The sequence below is a fragment of the Schistocerca serialis genome, chromosome 7 (genome assembly GCF_023864345.2).
Source record: "Schistocerca serialis cubense isolate TAMUIC-IGC-003099 chromosome 7, iqSchSeri2.2, whole genome shotgun sequence".
NCBI lineage: Eukaryota > Metazoa > Arthropoda > Insecta > Orthoptera > Acrididae > Schistocerca > Schistocerca serialis.
The window spans coordinates 535241366-535258424 of record NC_064644.1 but is presented as its reverse complement, the minus strand read 5'-3'; the positions used below and the strand labels follow the sequence as shown (position 1 = coordinate 535258424).

The window sequence follows — 17059 nt, the reverse complement described above, 5'->3', positions numbered from 1 at the left end:
GATTTTTCCAATGGTTTGCGAGCGTCCTTGCCAGGCCTAAGATATTCCTGTATCTTCCTGGTGGGCTTGTAAATTACGGTAATATTCCGCTTCGTCAAGATCCTTCCTATTATTTCCGTTACATTTTTAACAAACGGCAGGAAAACCTTAGATTTTGCAGTAGCCTGTACGTCAGTATGATTTCTGCGTAGCTGCCTCAACGCACGTTTTATTTCGGCGGACGAATATCCGTTCTTCGTTAGTGCATTGTGGAGATGTTCCATCTCAGCGTCGAGCAAGTCAGGTTCGCAAATATTTCTAGCTCTGTCCGCTAACGTCTTGATAACACCCCGCTTCTGTTGTGGGTGGTGGTTCGAATTCCGGTGCAAATAACGGTCCGTGTGCGTGGGTTTGCGGTACACTGAGTGGCCCAAACTACCATTTTCGTTTCTAAACACAAGCACATCGAGGAAATGTAGTTTGCCGTCTACCTCCTCCTCCATTGTAAACTGAATTCTTGAGTTTATACTGTTCAGATGTTCGTGGAACCGGCTTAGTTCCTCCCTACCATGTCTCCACAACACAAACGTGTCATCCACGTATCGGAACCACACATTTGGTTTCTTGCTGGCAGTACCTAAGGCCTGTTCTTCGAATTTCTCCATAAAGAAGTTTGCAATTACGGGACTTAGGGGGCTTCCCATAGCCACGCCATCCGTTTGCTTCGAAAACTGTTCATTCCACTTGAAGTATGTGGTAGTCAAACAACACTTGAACAGCTCTAAAATATCGGCAGGAAAAATTCGATCCAGCTGTTCCAACACATCATTAAGTGGAACCATGGTAAACAGCGATACCACATCGAAGCTGACCAATATGCCCTCCGGCTGGACCACTATGCCATTCAATCTGCTGATGAAATCTGTCGAATTCCTTATATACGAGTACGAACGGCCCACATGTGGTTTTAACAGCGTAGTCAAAAACTTGGCTAACGAGTAGGTGGGCGAACCAATGGCACTTAGTATCGGTCTTAACGGAACATTTTCTTTATGAATTTTGGGCAATCCATAAAGCTCCGGTGGTAGCGCAACCGAACTGCAGAGACCTTTCTGTACACTCTCTTCAATGGAGGACTTTTTTATTAATCGCGACACAGTTCTGAGAACGTTAGTGGGGTCCTTATTCAGCTTCCTATATGCTTGCGGATCCAGTAGATCCGTAATTTTTCTCTGATAGTCGGCCACATCCATAACCACCGTTGCGCTTCCTTTGTCAGCTGGGAGAACCAAAATACTGTCGTCGTCATTCAGGAGTTTTAAAGCTCTTCTCTCACCCACAGTTATATTACTTTTCGGCGGTTTTGGATTGGCTAATATTCTCACTGTTTCTATACGGATTTCTTCAGCTGTTACAGAATCTACACTGCGAATTCCTGCTTCTACATTGGCTATAATTTCTTCTGTGGGCACAAAACGCGGACTAACTGCAAAATTTCCTCCCTTGGCAAGCACAGATGTCTCATCGTCAGATAACGAACGTTTGGACAAATTGACAACGGTCCGGGAAACGTCTAAATGCCGAACAGTCTGATTAGGTAGCAAATTATCAAACTTCTTCTTCTGTCTACTAGACGTCGTCAACATACGCTTCCCCATGGTATCATGCAGTAGTCTATCAATTTTATCCCAGTCACCGCTGCACAGTTTATTACTGATCGTAATATGGAGAGACATTAACTTACAGTTTGTGCTTGCCAAGTCCCGTCGGGTCTCCTGAATGCGCTCTCGTAGTAAGGCCTCCTCAGTCCGTTTGAAAATGCGTTGTGCCTTTCCCGAATAGAACAGTCGCTTTATCTTCAGAAACTTCGGTATAACGCCGACGGCTCTGCAACGAGACAGGAATGTGAGGGAACACAAAAGCTGCACTCTCTTCTTCTGGAGTCCTTCCAGGCGTCGCACTTCTCTTGACATCTCCTCCCCGTAGAGGCGTCTGATACTAAAATGTAAACTTTCACGGCCGGAAATATCATGTCCATTATAATTATCCGGGCTGTTACGCCGTGGTCGGTTGATGAATTCTGTGGTGATTCCTGAATGACGACGATAGTATTTTGGTTCTCCCAGCTGACAAAGGAAGCGCAACGGTGGTTATGGATGTGGCCGACTATCAGAGAAAAATTACGGATCTACTGGATCCGCAAGCATATAGGAAGCTGAATAAGGACCCCACTAACAACATTCTCAGAACTGTGTCGCGATTAATAAAAAAGTCCTCCATTGAAGAGAGTGTACAGAAAGGTCTCTGCAGTTCGGTTGCGCTACCACCGAGGCTTTATGGATTGCCCAAAATTCATACAGAAAATGTTCCGTTAAGACCGATACTAAGTGCCATTGGTTCGCCCACCTACTCGTTAGCCAAGTTTTTGACTACGCTGTTAAAACCACATGTGGGCCGTTCGTACTCGTATATAAGGAATTCGACAGATTTCATCAGCAGATTGAATGGCATAGTGGTCCAGCCGGAGGACATATTGGTCAGCTTCGATGTGGTATCGCTGTTTACCATGGTTCCACTTAATGATGTATTGGAACAGCTGGATCGAATTTTTCCTGCCGATATTTTAGAGCTGTTCAAGTGTTGTTTGACGACCACATACTTCAAGTGGAATGAACAGTTTTCGGAGCAAACGGATGGCGTGGCTATGGGAAGCCCCCTAAGTCCCGTAATTGCAAACTTCTTTATGGAGAAATTCGAAGAACAGGCCTTAGGTACTGCCAGCAAGAAACCAAATGTGTGGTTCCGATACGTGGATGACACGTCTGTGTTGTGGAGACATGGTAGGGAGGAACTAAGCCGGTTCCACGAACATCTGAACAGTATAAACTCAAGAATTCAGTTTACAATGGAGGAGGAGGTAGACGGCAAACTACATTTCCTCGATGTGCTTGTGTTTAGAAACGAAAATGGTAGTTTGGGCCACTCAGTGTACCGCAAACCCACGCACACGGACCGTTATTTGCACCGGAATTCGAACCACCACCCACAACAGAAGCGGGGTGTTATCAAGACGTTAGCGGACAGAGCTAGAAATATTTGTGAACCTGACTTGCTCGACGCTGAGATGGAACATCTCCACAATGCACTAACGAAGAACGGATATTCGTCCGCCGAAATAAAACGTGCGTTGAGGCAGCTACGCAGAAATCATACTGACGTACAGGCTACTGCAAAATCTAAGGTTTTCCTGCCGTTTGTTAAAAATGTAACGGAAATAATAGGAAGGATCTTGACGAAGCGGAATATTACCGTAATTTACAAGCCCACCAGGAAGATACAGGAATATCTTAGGCCTGGCAAGGACGCTCGCAAACCATTGGAAAAATCTGGAGTGTATAGGATCCCATGCAGCTGTGGTGATGTTTATGTGGGTACCACCAAAAGAACTGTTTCTAAACGTTTGGAAGAGCACAAGGGAAATTGTAGAAGAGGAGAAACGGAACGATCAGCTGTTGTGGAGCATGCTTTCCAGCCAGGGAACCACAATATTCGTTTCGAGGAGACGCAAGTACTAGCGGCCACGAGCAGATACTACGAAGGGCTCTACAGGGAGGCAATCGAAATCGCTAAACACCCAAATAATTTCAACCGAAAGGAGGAGGGCGTCAAATTAAACGGTATATGGATGCCGGTGTTAAAGAAGATGTGTACCACTCGTCCACTACTGGGTGATGGCAACGGCGATCGACGGCGACGGACAGCGGCCAATTGCACCGACATTTTCAAAACACGTGACGTCACGCCGCGGCGCGGGGGCGCGCGGACACGGAATTTAGCGGCAGTCAGTAGCGAGCCACTGTGTGTGTTGGACCTTCCATCAAGCTACGGACCCCCTTGAAGATGTCTCCCGCAGTCGGAGACGGAACGTTGGGAATCACCACAGAATTCATCAACCGACCACGGCATAACAGCCCGGATAATTATAATGGACATGATATTTCCGGCCGTGAAAGTTTACATTTTAGTGTCATGTAACCACACCCTCATTGGCCGTTCATTATGAACAGGTGTTCGATCGTGTTGAAAGATGCAATCGCCTTCCTTCAAATGCTCTTCCACAGCAATAAGGTGCTTAAAACATCAGTGTAGGCCTTTGCTGTGATAGTGCCACGCAAAACAACAAGTCGTGCAAGCCCCCTCGATGAAAAACACGACCACACCACAACACCACCGACTCCGAATTTTACTGTTGGCACTACACATGTTGGCAGATGACGTTCACCGGGCATTCGCCATACCCACACCCTGCCATCGGATCGCCACAGTGTGTATCGTGATTCGTTACTCCACACAACGTTTTTCCGCTGTTCAATCTTCCAATGATTACGCTCCTTACACCAAGCGAGGCGACGTTTGACATTTCGCGGCGTAGTGTGTGGCTTATGAGCAGCCGCTCGATCATGAAATCCAAGTTTTCTCACATCCTGCCTACCTGTCACAGTACTTGCACTGGAATTCCTGTGTGACGGTCTGGATAGATGTCTGCCTATTATACATTACGACCCACTTCAACTGTCGACGTTCTCCGTCAGTCATCAGATGAGGTCGACCTGCGCACTTTTGTGCTGTAAGTGTCCCTTCACATTTCCACTTCACTATCACATCGGAATCAGTGGACCTAGGGATGCTAAGGAGTGTGGAAATGTCGCGTACAGACGTATGACACAAGTGACACCCAATCATCTGACCACGTTCGAAGTCCGTGAGTTCCGCGGAGCGCCCATTCTGCTCTCTCATGATGTCTAATGACTACGGAGGTCGCTCATATTGAGTAACTGGCAGTAGGTGGCAGCACAATGCACCTAATATGAAACACCTGTGTTTTTGGGGGTGTCAGGATACTTTTGATCATATGGTGTATATAGGAGAAGGTATATTTCTCGTAGAACCAAAATGATTTCAATAAACGTGGGCCTGCAAAACGGGCTGTTTGGAAAATAACGGCTAATGTGTCGTCAGGAACCGTCACTGACTTGACTATGATAATATATTGGCCTAGTTGACACAAATCAATTTTTCATCAGAGTCTAACTGTTAATCGTTGTAATCCACCATGTAATGATGACAAAATAATGAACTAAAAGCTTTTTTAGTATCCTAGAATTACCATAAGTGGAAATTAATGGTTTTCTATACTGATATTTAGCACGGGATAATGTTCAAGAAATTTCTTTTTATTATTCTGGAAAGTCTGTATAGCACTTACTTTAAAATAATAAACAAGCCACTACCAATGAGACAGTATATGCAATTTGAAAAATTTGCATACATACTTGGCGTGAAATTTGATCTTCTAGTAGACCACTGACAGCACTATTTGGAGCAAAAATTTGCAACATTGGAAAAAGAACAGCTCCAAAGTAAAACCGTTAGCTCTGTTCCTGAGTGCCTAATGATCCTCAGTTCGACAGTGACTCACTAGACATCATATGAAAGAATACAGATACCCTGTCCGCAGCTCGTGGTCGTGCGGTAGCGTTCTCGCTTCCCACGCCCCTGTTCCCGGTTTCGATTCCCGGCGGGGTCAGGGATTTTCTCTGCCTCGTGATGACTGGGTGTTGTGTGATGTCCTTAGGTTAGTTAGGTTTAAGTAGTTCTAAGTTCTAGGGGACTGATGACCATAGATGTTAAGTCCCATAGTGCTCAGAGCCATTTGAACAGATACCCTATCTTGCCTACAAATCTCGCACATCGGCATTTAGACAAAAATAAGTAGCATGTTTTCAGTCAGATAAGTCTGTCAATAATTCTATATAAAAATTACATATTAAGTCTTCTACAGTATCATCTGAGTTTTCGAAATGTTTTACTTTACGCCCGACTGCTACGGTCGCAGGTTCGAATCCTACCTCGGGCATGGATGTGTGTGATGTCCTTAGATTAGTTAGGTTTAAGTAGTTTTAATTTCTAGGGAGCTTATGACCACAGATGTTGCGTCCCATAGTGCTCAGGGCCATTTGAACCATTTTTTTTTTTTTACTTTATGCAAACCTGTCCCATCACTATAAAGAGGTTGGCACGTTCACCTGTTGTCTTTTACAGACTCAGTTTACAAAGGATACTTTTCGCCTAGAAAAATGTTGGCAGTAGTGCGAGGAACCCTACTAATAAGCTCCCCCTCTATTTACCAGCCGTTTTTAGCTTACAGCCATTGTTAGAAAGCATCTGGCTAAGCTACTGCATTCCCTTAAACGCCAGTCACCCCATCCCACCAGTAATATAGCAACACACAGAGAAACAGTGAAACCCACACTTAAACCTCTGCTTCATGTTCTGGTGACAAAGAAGGCACCCACGTTGGATGCTTGCATGCGACTGCAAAAACACGCTTGACTGCAACATGTAACTGGTGACATCTCAGGGCCAGTAAGAATGCTGTCATCGGTAACACTAGGCGAAAACACACGGTACACCCAACACTCGTGAGCACAGTCGTTCGCACCCACGATGACCCAATCTCCGCGACGGTTTCTACCGCATCAGAACTGTCCACCGCCCTGACGCTACCCGGTGGGCCCAATTTTCTCATTCCGACTGGTACCCATTATGACACTGGTGTCAGTAGTCCACATAACTGCAGTCAGAGAAAGCAGCATGCACACAACGTGACACATTTCATGTCCAGATGCCCATTCCAGTGCAAACATTATCAGATGGGTGTTTCTTGCGTGAAATACCAGCGTGTGGAAACTACAACATTGATATAACTTCAAGGATAGGCCACAGCCACAGCCTGAACAGTTCCTGCTATTGGCATCACAGATCGCAGTACACTTTCGCCACCATTCAGCGAGCTTCCCCATCGATTGGCTTCCCACTGACCCCAAGTTATGGACCTTAATCCATTTCAGCCTCTGTCGTACATAACGCTGGTAGACATCCATTTGGCGCCCCTGCCAGTTGCATCATCACTAGGTGTAACTGTCTCGCCTTTACAGCTATCCTGGCAGAAGCTGGTTACCTATGACTTTATGTGTTTTATTCACAAGGGAGTATTGCTGTATCAGTCACAGATTCAGACTGCTGCAGTGTGGGTATACAGGTCAGTCATTGCAGCAGCGAGGATATCCGTACGACCCTAACATGAGCGGCGCTATACCAGACATGTCTCAGAAAAGGGAGGTTGATGCACGAGGCCCGTAACATCTGCCTACGCTTAAATCTTCCAGTACTGCCGAACTCTAGCTGAGATCTTTATTATTTATGTGCAGTGTAACTATTTACCTCCAGAGAAACATTGTATGTACCTCAAAACAAAACTGAATTGGTATTAAGATCCGACTAGTATTGCTGTTAGTGTATGATGGGTACTCGGTAGTTCCTGCTCGCCATTCTGGTTTCTTTACCTTTGATTCTACCTAATGTAATATTAGTATTTTCAGCCAACTCATCACTCTCACTCAATAGTTAATTGTAAGATGTATGCATATTGTATTGAGTTTTCTAAAAACTCCACAGTCTCTCATGCTAGAACCCAAATGCCTGCAAATGCATTCAGTTTTCCTTCATGTGATTTCCTAGATGTGAAATGTATCTGTCTGTTTTTGCTAAGTTTATAATATTAATTTCATTCTTGTGTGTAGATCTTTAATTCTGTCATGGTAACTCAAGTTTCATTTCAACAAATCTCTATAATTATACCGCCATTACTTTGGGATTAAGTTATTGTATTAGGATCCCTGACGAAAACGCATGCCTTTTTTCACTTTTTTCTCTGTAAGGTGAAGCACATGTCCACATCATTACGTCTATAAGATTGTCTGAAAGATTAAAATGTTATGCACTACAATACACATAATTTTGATTATCATATTTTCATTCTAATAAATATGACATTCATAATCAAGAGTGAAATGTCATTAAAAACGCTATCCAGTATATCGACATGTTAAGCACAAAATGGTTTGTCTGCTGCGAAACTTTCTACATCTTCATTATTGCAATATAAATAACACATGGAAGAACAGTTGCATTCAGCATTTTTTTGCTGTCTGCAGATTAATCATCACACTCACGCATTAAATTTCACAAATAAGATGACACAGAAGCGTGGAGTATATAGTGCACACAAACAACATAACATTCTAAATGAGATTTTGTTGCAGTGGAAATTATTAATATATTATGATGGATTCATCATGGTAAGGCATAAATGAAATATAGCCCACACAGAACAGAACTGCTCAGGAAAATTGTTTGGCGAGAGGAAGTAGAACAAGAAAGCTAAAAATTATACTTACACAATGAGACACATCAGTGCTGCTCATAGTATTGAACGTGCAACATTTTGGTAAGCAGAATCAAGGTTGTTAATAAATAAACTATATTTCTTCTTTAATATAAACTAAGGTTACCTATTACTCTGTGAGTATAAGTGAAATGCTGCAAATAAATTAAACACTATTCCATTTTTGCTAGCAAAGGAAAAGATCAATTCAGAACAGATAATGTAATTAGTTAAAGTAGAAAGCTAGGTTAAAGCATGTAGATTAGAATATACAAAAGTAGAAAATGATGTAATATAATACAAAGAAATAAATATTGCGAAAGATATCGTGCATTTAGGAGAAAAGTTGAAACAATGAATTGTCAGTAAATTGATATGCCCAAGTAACAAAACTAATGAGAAATCTGTGTAATCGACTGGGAGCTAGCTACTTCTCAACGCTACAGAGGGACATCTCACAAGTAATGCACTAACGTGCAATGGAAACACCGAGGTAACAAGAGAAATAGGTAGAACTAGATGCTACTAGAAAAGGTAAAGAGGTAGAGAGTATTATATACATGGGAGTAGATGTAATGATTTCATTTTTTTGCCAAATGGAATAGGTGAATAAACGAGATCTTGCATGGTCCGAATTCTTAATCTAAACTGAAATGTGTTTCCATTTGTATTTCCTACATAATCTGAATAACATTACAGACACGAACTGAAAATATGAAACCCATTTAATCCAACGTCGATCCGAAAATTCATTATTAAATAGGATATTCTCTGCATTTGGAAGACTATTTTCTTAACTTTTACTGTTTTTGGTTTACTTATGGTGATTAAAGCACATATGAAATACAGAAAACTGAACAAGAAAACATGAGAACTTCAGTATTAGTTAACCACCTCATCCATGATGGAAGAATTAACTAAATTGCTTAACCTATGGTGCTTTATCAAAATGTTTATAATGACTGGTAGTATATAAAAGGACGAATATAGCGATAATGAATTTCCTAATGCAGGTTCAAATTCTATGATAAGTGAAACCCATAAAAATCAGGTTTCACAACATACTTGATGCAACTTTACCTTCATTTCATGCTTAACAGCAAAATAACTGCTAAGTGATAAGGAAGAATATACTGCTTACATGGTACCCATGAATAGCAGCAGCTTGAAAGGAGAGTTGACTAAATAAATGCAACCGCTTGAGAAGAATGAATGACATATTTCAATGTTAACATGGTAACTTTACATGTAGAAAAACTGCTCTGAAGATAATCATGAAGAAGATATTGCTTAAATAGTATCCATGAGTACCAGCAGATTGACAGAAGAGCAGACCAAACAAATATTGCTGCTTTATAAGAATGAATTACATGTTTAATGTTAAGATAATAACCTCAGAATAGAAAAACTGCTCTGAATCCTTCAGAGACTGAAACTGTTCAACAAGTGAGAGGATTTTATTGCCTTGCAATGATGATCTTACATTTGTACTGAAATGGGGATTCCAGTGTCATATTGTGAATTTGTTAAATTTGTGGGATGAAGATTGCAGATGAATTTTGTATGATCATTGTATAAATTGTTAGGCTATCTCCAACAGCGCACAAGTTTTTTCGGCAGAATTTTGAAAAAAATGTAAAATGGAATAATTGCTTCAGTTTAAAAAGATTCTGTTTCTTTTTCACTCTTCTTTTCCTAGAATATACATTTGAACTCAGTATCGAATTATTTCTTAACTAAGTGGAATATAAGGATGAGATCTGCTCCTCAGGAAGTGACATTCAGTACTATTACAAAATGACAACCTAGTCAATTACATTCTACAAGAATGATAGCCGCTAGGTAAGGGTAGGTATATTCTGTCCTGATTCCTGGTGTTATATCCGCCATATTTTGTTTCTTAAACCATACGGAATCCAGATCACTGCAACTATATCAGCTTATAAGAATTAATTTACCTTTAATCAAATTTTTAAATAAATGAAGCAAGGAATTCACAATCCAATGGCAGTATATAGATTAAGAATTCGGGTCTTACTAGATTCTGGGTGGCCATTAATTTCAGTAAGCTACCACTGTTACAGAACAAATGTCTAAAGACAGTACATAAGCCTTAGAAAGAGAAAGCGGAGGGGCGAGGCTCCCTACCAGTAGCAGCCGATGCAGACTGGCAAATGCGAGAGAAACAGCCATCGTCTTGGCAGTCTGAAAGTCCTGTTGCAACTCCCACAGCATTACTTGAAAGGCAGTCTGGAAGAACATTGTTAAGCTGTACATGTCAATACTTTGTTGCTTCTGACTATTTATTCCGCTGTCAATACTCATGATAGGCGGAACCAAAAACAAACAGGGAAATGTGAGCCATGGAGGTCACCCTAACAAGAATTCTGAATAACATTAATGTATGTATCATAGTAAGATCTAGTCTGTTATGATATGTCAGTTATCGATGAGACTGTACAGTTTGACTAAATAATTTCTAAAAAGTAAATGAATAAGTTTTCATGACGAACAGAACCTTCGCAAAATGCATTCATCAAACTTCGAAATACCCTTCTAAAACTTACACTGAAATGGTGCTAACTTTGCGACAGTCAGCCGGGTATTTGACAGAATATGACAATAATGTAAGTGTCTAAGGAGTTCCTTATGTTGTATGTAAGAAATAATCTTTCTGTTTCCTGAGTCAATGAACCGGATTAATAGAATACATGTTTCATCTGAGAGTATTTAAACCATTTCTATAAGTTTTATTAATATGATTTAAGACAACAGGTTGAAATTCAGAAACTATGACAGTAACTTTTTTTGAAGCTCTCATTAGACCCAATGGTCAACTATGTCTTTTGTATTTGTTATAATCATATGTGTTACCATCTGATACAAATAATGTTCATTAAGCGAAAGCAGCATAGAGATCCGCTTCTAAAATAAAAATAAATATCATCATTATTTCCAGAGGGACCGGAAAATTAATGTATGCTAACTATAACTATTGTTAGTATACTACCAGAGTGTCCACACATCCGAATAAACAAACTGCTCATTAATATATGAAGCCATCGTTTTGTATAAGCATCTGAAATAAAACACCAAACACAGCCTTACTTATAAATATGTGACTTTTCTTAACAACTTCTGAGATACTTAAGTGCACACATATGAATAATCACATATCAATGATAGAACGGCAGTTTGATCATAGAACATACAATTGGTGAAAAATATTATGAATGACAATTATATGATATACAAGAGATTAAGAAGAAATTATTTACCATTGAGCTTATCACAACTTCACAAGTTTCCAGATTAGCTTTGCTGTATCAAGAAAATAAGCTATGACTGTATGATACAGTGGTTTTAGCATAATGGCAACGAATGAAACCCTTTTACCAGAAGATTAATTTGAACACTATGCTGTTCTCCCAGATATCATACCGTTGGGAGTGGGATGCTACTGCCTGCTTGTGACTTTTGAACTGGTTGACTAAGGGGATCTAGTCTTTAGCATGTCTTCCAAACGATAGTTCACATAAACACTATTTCTGGACGTGAAGGAATCAAACTGAAATAGAACTAATAGTCTGAATGTCAGGAGAGTAAACCCCACATGTAAAATGACACCAGTCCACTTATCAAATCAGCCTTATACATACCTGACTATAAACAGAAGAAGATGCTCTGCATGTAATTTGCTAAGTTTCCTTGCTTTGAACAGATGATTTTAAACTGACGAGATAATACCAGAGAATAGTAAGGTAATGGTAATTGCTCTAAAGACACAAATGACATTTCTTGATTTCTTTTAAGGAATGATGTGCTGTTGTAGTCACATATTCCCTGAAATAAATAGTTCATTACCTAAAGAATTAGAATGTCAAAAGATAAAATAAACTTTTTCCATTAAAGATTTCTTTTTCGACATCAGAAAACAGACCAATGTAAAGAAAATATTACAGATACTCTTTTTCAGGATACCAATTTCGTTATAGAAATAAAATATCCACATTACACGTGGTAAATGACATCTGTAATAAATATCTTAAAAAGCATTTCCCTGAGCAATTCAAGAAAATCTGTATAACTAAAGACAGAACACAAAATGTCTTCTAACTCTATTGCATTTACGTGATAAGGTTCCTAAATATGTAAAAATAGTGAGTAATAAACAGGTAAAAGAGTAACAAGTACTGTTAACAGTTTGACACTGGTACTTCTGCTACTGACCCTATAATTGTACAATGCCAGTAATTGCTTTTACATTTGAATAAAGAAATCATGACACCAGACGTGATGATCTGTGTGAAATGGCTTTCCCATGTAATAAGCAGCATATTTATTAAAAACTGAACACAAAGATATTCTTTAGTCCTACTGTAGTTCTATCCATCTAGGAGAAAGGAGCATAAAAATGAATACAAGTTTACATGGGCTACAGAAAACTTTGCAAAATTCAACCAAAGAAGCAAAACACAATTTGTGAGGCATATAACTACCAAATTATGCTAAATATCAGTAGCAGATGTACCTGAAACCATCGTATGGGTATTGTTGATCTTAAATTCAAATATTTTTCCAGTTTCTGCAGCAAAATGTTTTATTGCTTTTAGCTTGCCATATAACAATATATGGAAGACTTTAGAAACTGTGCTGATGTTCTAAAATGTATATTGATTGTAAGCAATAAAACAATGATTTCTGCAAATTAGAAAGAGAGGAACTACGCTAGTTGGGAAAGGAGTACATCGTCAATGAAAGAACAAATAAATATGAAACATGCAGAATAGGAAAAAGTGTATCAAGATAGAGCTAAATGATTATTGAATAGTTATCGTGTAAGCTTTCATGGCCGGCGTCATCATTAATTAAAACTTCCATGCTGAATTGCCGTGGTCCATATATACAACCTGTACTCCTTCCTAACGTTTCGTTGCCTACTGCGGGCAACATCTTCTGAGGTGAGTCGGCGACTGGCTTCTAGGCGCTGGTGGTCCCGCTTATATAGAGTGCTTAGATGGCGCCACCACTCGTCACGTGCTTCCGACGTTAAAACTATCTCTGGCTAGTGCCATCTCTCATGATTACAGGTAATCGATTGTCACTTTGTTGATACAAAGTCGACCGCCATATCTTGTCTAGTTTTAATCCTTCTTCTTTTCTATTAAAACTATTTCCATGCTTGTAGCTCTCTATAGCTTCTCTATACATGCGAGCATAATAACGAGAGGTCCTAGCTATCACGTTTGTCTCACTAAATTTTATTTCGTGATCACCGTCATTGAAAACGAGTTCCGCTACAGCTGATTTGTCAATTTGTCCCAATCTACAGTTCCTTTTGTGTTCTGTTAGGCGGGTATTAACACTCCTTTTAGTTGTTCCAACATAAACCATGCCACAGCTACACGGAATTTTACACACACCTGGGGTAGCTAAGGGGTGTCGTGCGTCTTTCACCGATCTTAAACTTTCACTAATTTTCTTGGCCAAAACTTTACCAATACGGTCCGTGATGTTATGAATAAATGGAAGAAAACCTTTTCCAGCCGACGGTTGGTGTTGTGTATTTTCGGACACTTTTCTTCTAGGGCTGAGTGCTCGATCTATTTCCTTGTCAGTGTACCTATTTCTCTGAAACCTGTTCGCAAATGGCTTAATTCATCTTGGAAGTAAATTGGCTCACAGATGTTATTAGCTCTGTCCACTAAAGTTTTTATGACTCCTGTCTTCTGCCTAGAATGATGATTCCAAGTCTTATGTAGGAAACGGTCGGTGTGTGTGTCTTTCCTATATACCTTGTGCCCTAAAGTCCCATCCGCCCGTTTAATAACCAATACATCAAAAAGATTTAGTTGTCCATTACTCTCTTTCTCCATGGTGAATTGTATCTTTGGATTGAAACTGTTTATGTGCACCAAAAAATCACTCAGTTCCTCTTCGGCATGATTCCATATCACAAAGGTGTCATCCACATATCGATACCATTTCAAAGGGCTTTTTTGGCTGATTGCAGCACCTGTTGTGCGAAAAATTCCATAAATAGATTAGCAATTGCAGGGCTTAGAGGGCTACCCATTGAAAATAAGTCGAGGATGGTCCCTGTTGACGAAACTCTTTCTTACATAGCTGATATATTTCCTACTGATATAATAGCTTTGTTTCGACATCGTCTATCCTCGACTCTCTTTCAACCACATGCTATCACTTGGAAATCATACCATCACTATTTCATTAACAATGTCTGTTTTTAAACTGTGATTTCATTTCCACTGTTAACACAGTATTTCTGTGTTTCAAGCTGATTATGGTGAGGGACATATTATGTTCTAATTAATAATTGGAGAATAATTGTAAGATAGAAACACGTAAGATAAATTAAGATTTCACACCACATAATGTCAGGTCTGTCGTCATGACATTCAGTGATATATTTCGTTTTCAAGTGTAATGTCACATGACTTACATTTTTTATCCTACAATATCAGGAAGTGTATGCAATAAATTCTAACAGACGTTTTAAAATAAATGAAATGTTCATAAATACTTTTGCAACATAATAAGGTGCGAGATGTACAACTGCAGCAGTTGTGTACATTGTCTGAGATCTGCAGTGACATAAAATACTAAAATATATTAATTGATACGTAAACATTTACAATGTTGTCGATAATTTTTACAGACAAGCCTTACTTACAAAGTTTATCATTAGAATTCTCGTGCTTTTTATGTGAATTCACGCAACACAGCTTTTAAACCAACTTAGTAAAGACTCTACGAAACATAAAACTCTTTTGATACACTTAAATTGAGAATACAATAATTGTCTACACATGACTTGCTTCTGATTTACCTTGGATGAAGTTAGTGAAGTGTTGAAGTCTTCCACAACAGCCAACAACCCCAGAATATAGCAACAATTTGTAAAATACATAATATCATTTAAAGTAGTTACAGTAAGGTAGCTAAAAGTGATACATTAATAAAAATATATATAATAGGAATAATTGGAACTGCATATGTGAACTCTCCTGTTTGAAAATAAAACACCTTATCAAACAATTAGGAGACCACCCATACATTATAACAACCAAATAACATGTTTCCTTTGAATGAGAAGGAAAACTGGCTATAACGCACAGAGTTTGAGACGAGTACAGGCCTACAGGAGATCAGATTTTAGAACTGACTTTTAGGTAGAGATGGGGCACTGAACCTAACTACGAAGTCAGTTTTTGTGTAAGACAATTATTTTTGGCGGCAGCCATTGATAGTTATTCGATTTAATGGAAGTTAGGCAAGTATTAACGTCGTAAACGGTGTCAGAGATTTATTTTCCATTTATGAGCCAACGTAAAACGAGTAGGAGACTATAGCTGTCAATTTGAGAAGTGCGGTATTTTCTTTCCTGTTTTTCTTTTTTTGAGTCATCAGTCTTCCGACTCTTTTGATGTACGCAGCCACGAATGCCTCTCCTGTGCCAACCTCTTCATCTCAGAGTAGCATTTGCAACCTACGTCCTCAGTTATTTACTGTATGTATTCAAGTCTTCCTCTACCGTTTTTGTACTCTACAGCTCCTTCTAGTACCACAGAAGTCATTCCCTGATGTCTTTAAAAGGCGTCTTATCATCTTGTCCCTTCTCCTTTTCAGTGTTTTCCACATAATCCTTTCCACTCCGATTCTGTGCAGAACCTCCCCTTTTCTTACCTTATCAGTCCACCTAAGTTTCAACAGGCGCGTGCAGCAACACATCTCAAATGCTTCGATTCTCTTTTATTCCAGTTTTTTCACAGTCCATGTTTCAGTGCCATACAATGCTGTGCTGCAAGCGTACATTCCCATACATTTATTCCTCAAATTAAGGCCTATGTTTGATACTTTTTCTTTAACCAGATACAGATTCATCTATGTGGATATTTTCTACACCCATAGATCGTTCGGATCGATGATTACTGGATGCATAGAACAGTCGAACCTGCACATACGACATTAATTCCATAGGTATCATTATTTATCCAATTCCTGATTCATGAAATCCTACACCTACCAGAAGCCATCATCCAGATCTCATCAAAGAGTTGAACATGCACTTATATAGACTCTGATCGTTCTCTGTGGACAGATGAAGCCCGCTTTTTGATTACAGGCGAAATAATTTCTTCTAGCTTCATCGCTGAGAAACTACAAGGCTTGACTGAAGACAATTCGACGACTTGAGCTACCTACCGATATCATCATTCATTAATTAAATCAGTCCTCTCTGTCTAACATGTAACATGAGATCAAAATGACTTCCAGTACTAAACATAAACTATAACTCAAACAAAATTTCTTTAAGTAATAAGTCTTTAAATAAATGAGAAGATATTTTACTGTAAGAGAGGCAAGACTTTTCTTCAAATCAATAAACCTAAAACAGAGTGGTCATCAGCCATCTCTAACATCTGCCACAATAAAGTCATTTGAAGCTACTTCTTCTCTATCCCAAGCAATATTATTGATATTTTTACAGTAATAATAATATGGGTCTTGTGTTCCACTCTGTCTTTAGATATTCTTCGTTATCTTTCCCTCTAACAGCATTGATAGAAATAAATTGAATCCTTAAGAATTGCCGTGAAGGTACCGATTCTTCCATATCTCTCACTGTTTCTGTCATAATTATCTTTTCAGTCAAATAACTTTCTTTTTTTCAATGAAGGTTTGTGTTCTCTGTCACAAAAGGAGAAAATATCAGACTACAGCAAATGTAGCAGACAAAACGTAATATAGGCGCCTAAAGATTAGATTGAC

The 17059-nt window shown here is 39.4% G+C and overlaps 1 protein-coding gene across 1 annotated transcript in view; it reads right to left on the bottom strand.

The window, feature by feature from the left end:
• The window catches only part of LOC126412670 (acetylcholine receptor subunit beta-like 2), a 311004-nt gene that overhangs the window by 53049 nt on the left and 240896 nt on the right, over positions 1-17059 (bottom strand). The window contains exon 11 of the mRNA XM_050082373.1: positions 10415-10516. Within this exon, the coding sequence (XP_049938330.1) occupies positions 10415-10516 (102 nt within the window). The remainder of the gene's footprint in view (positions 1-10414; positions 10517-17059) is intronic.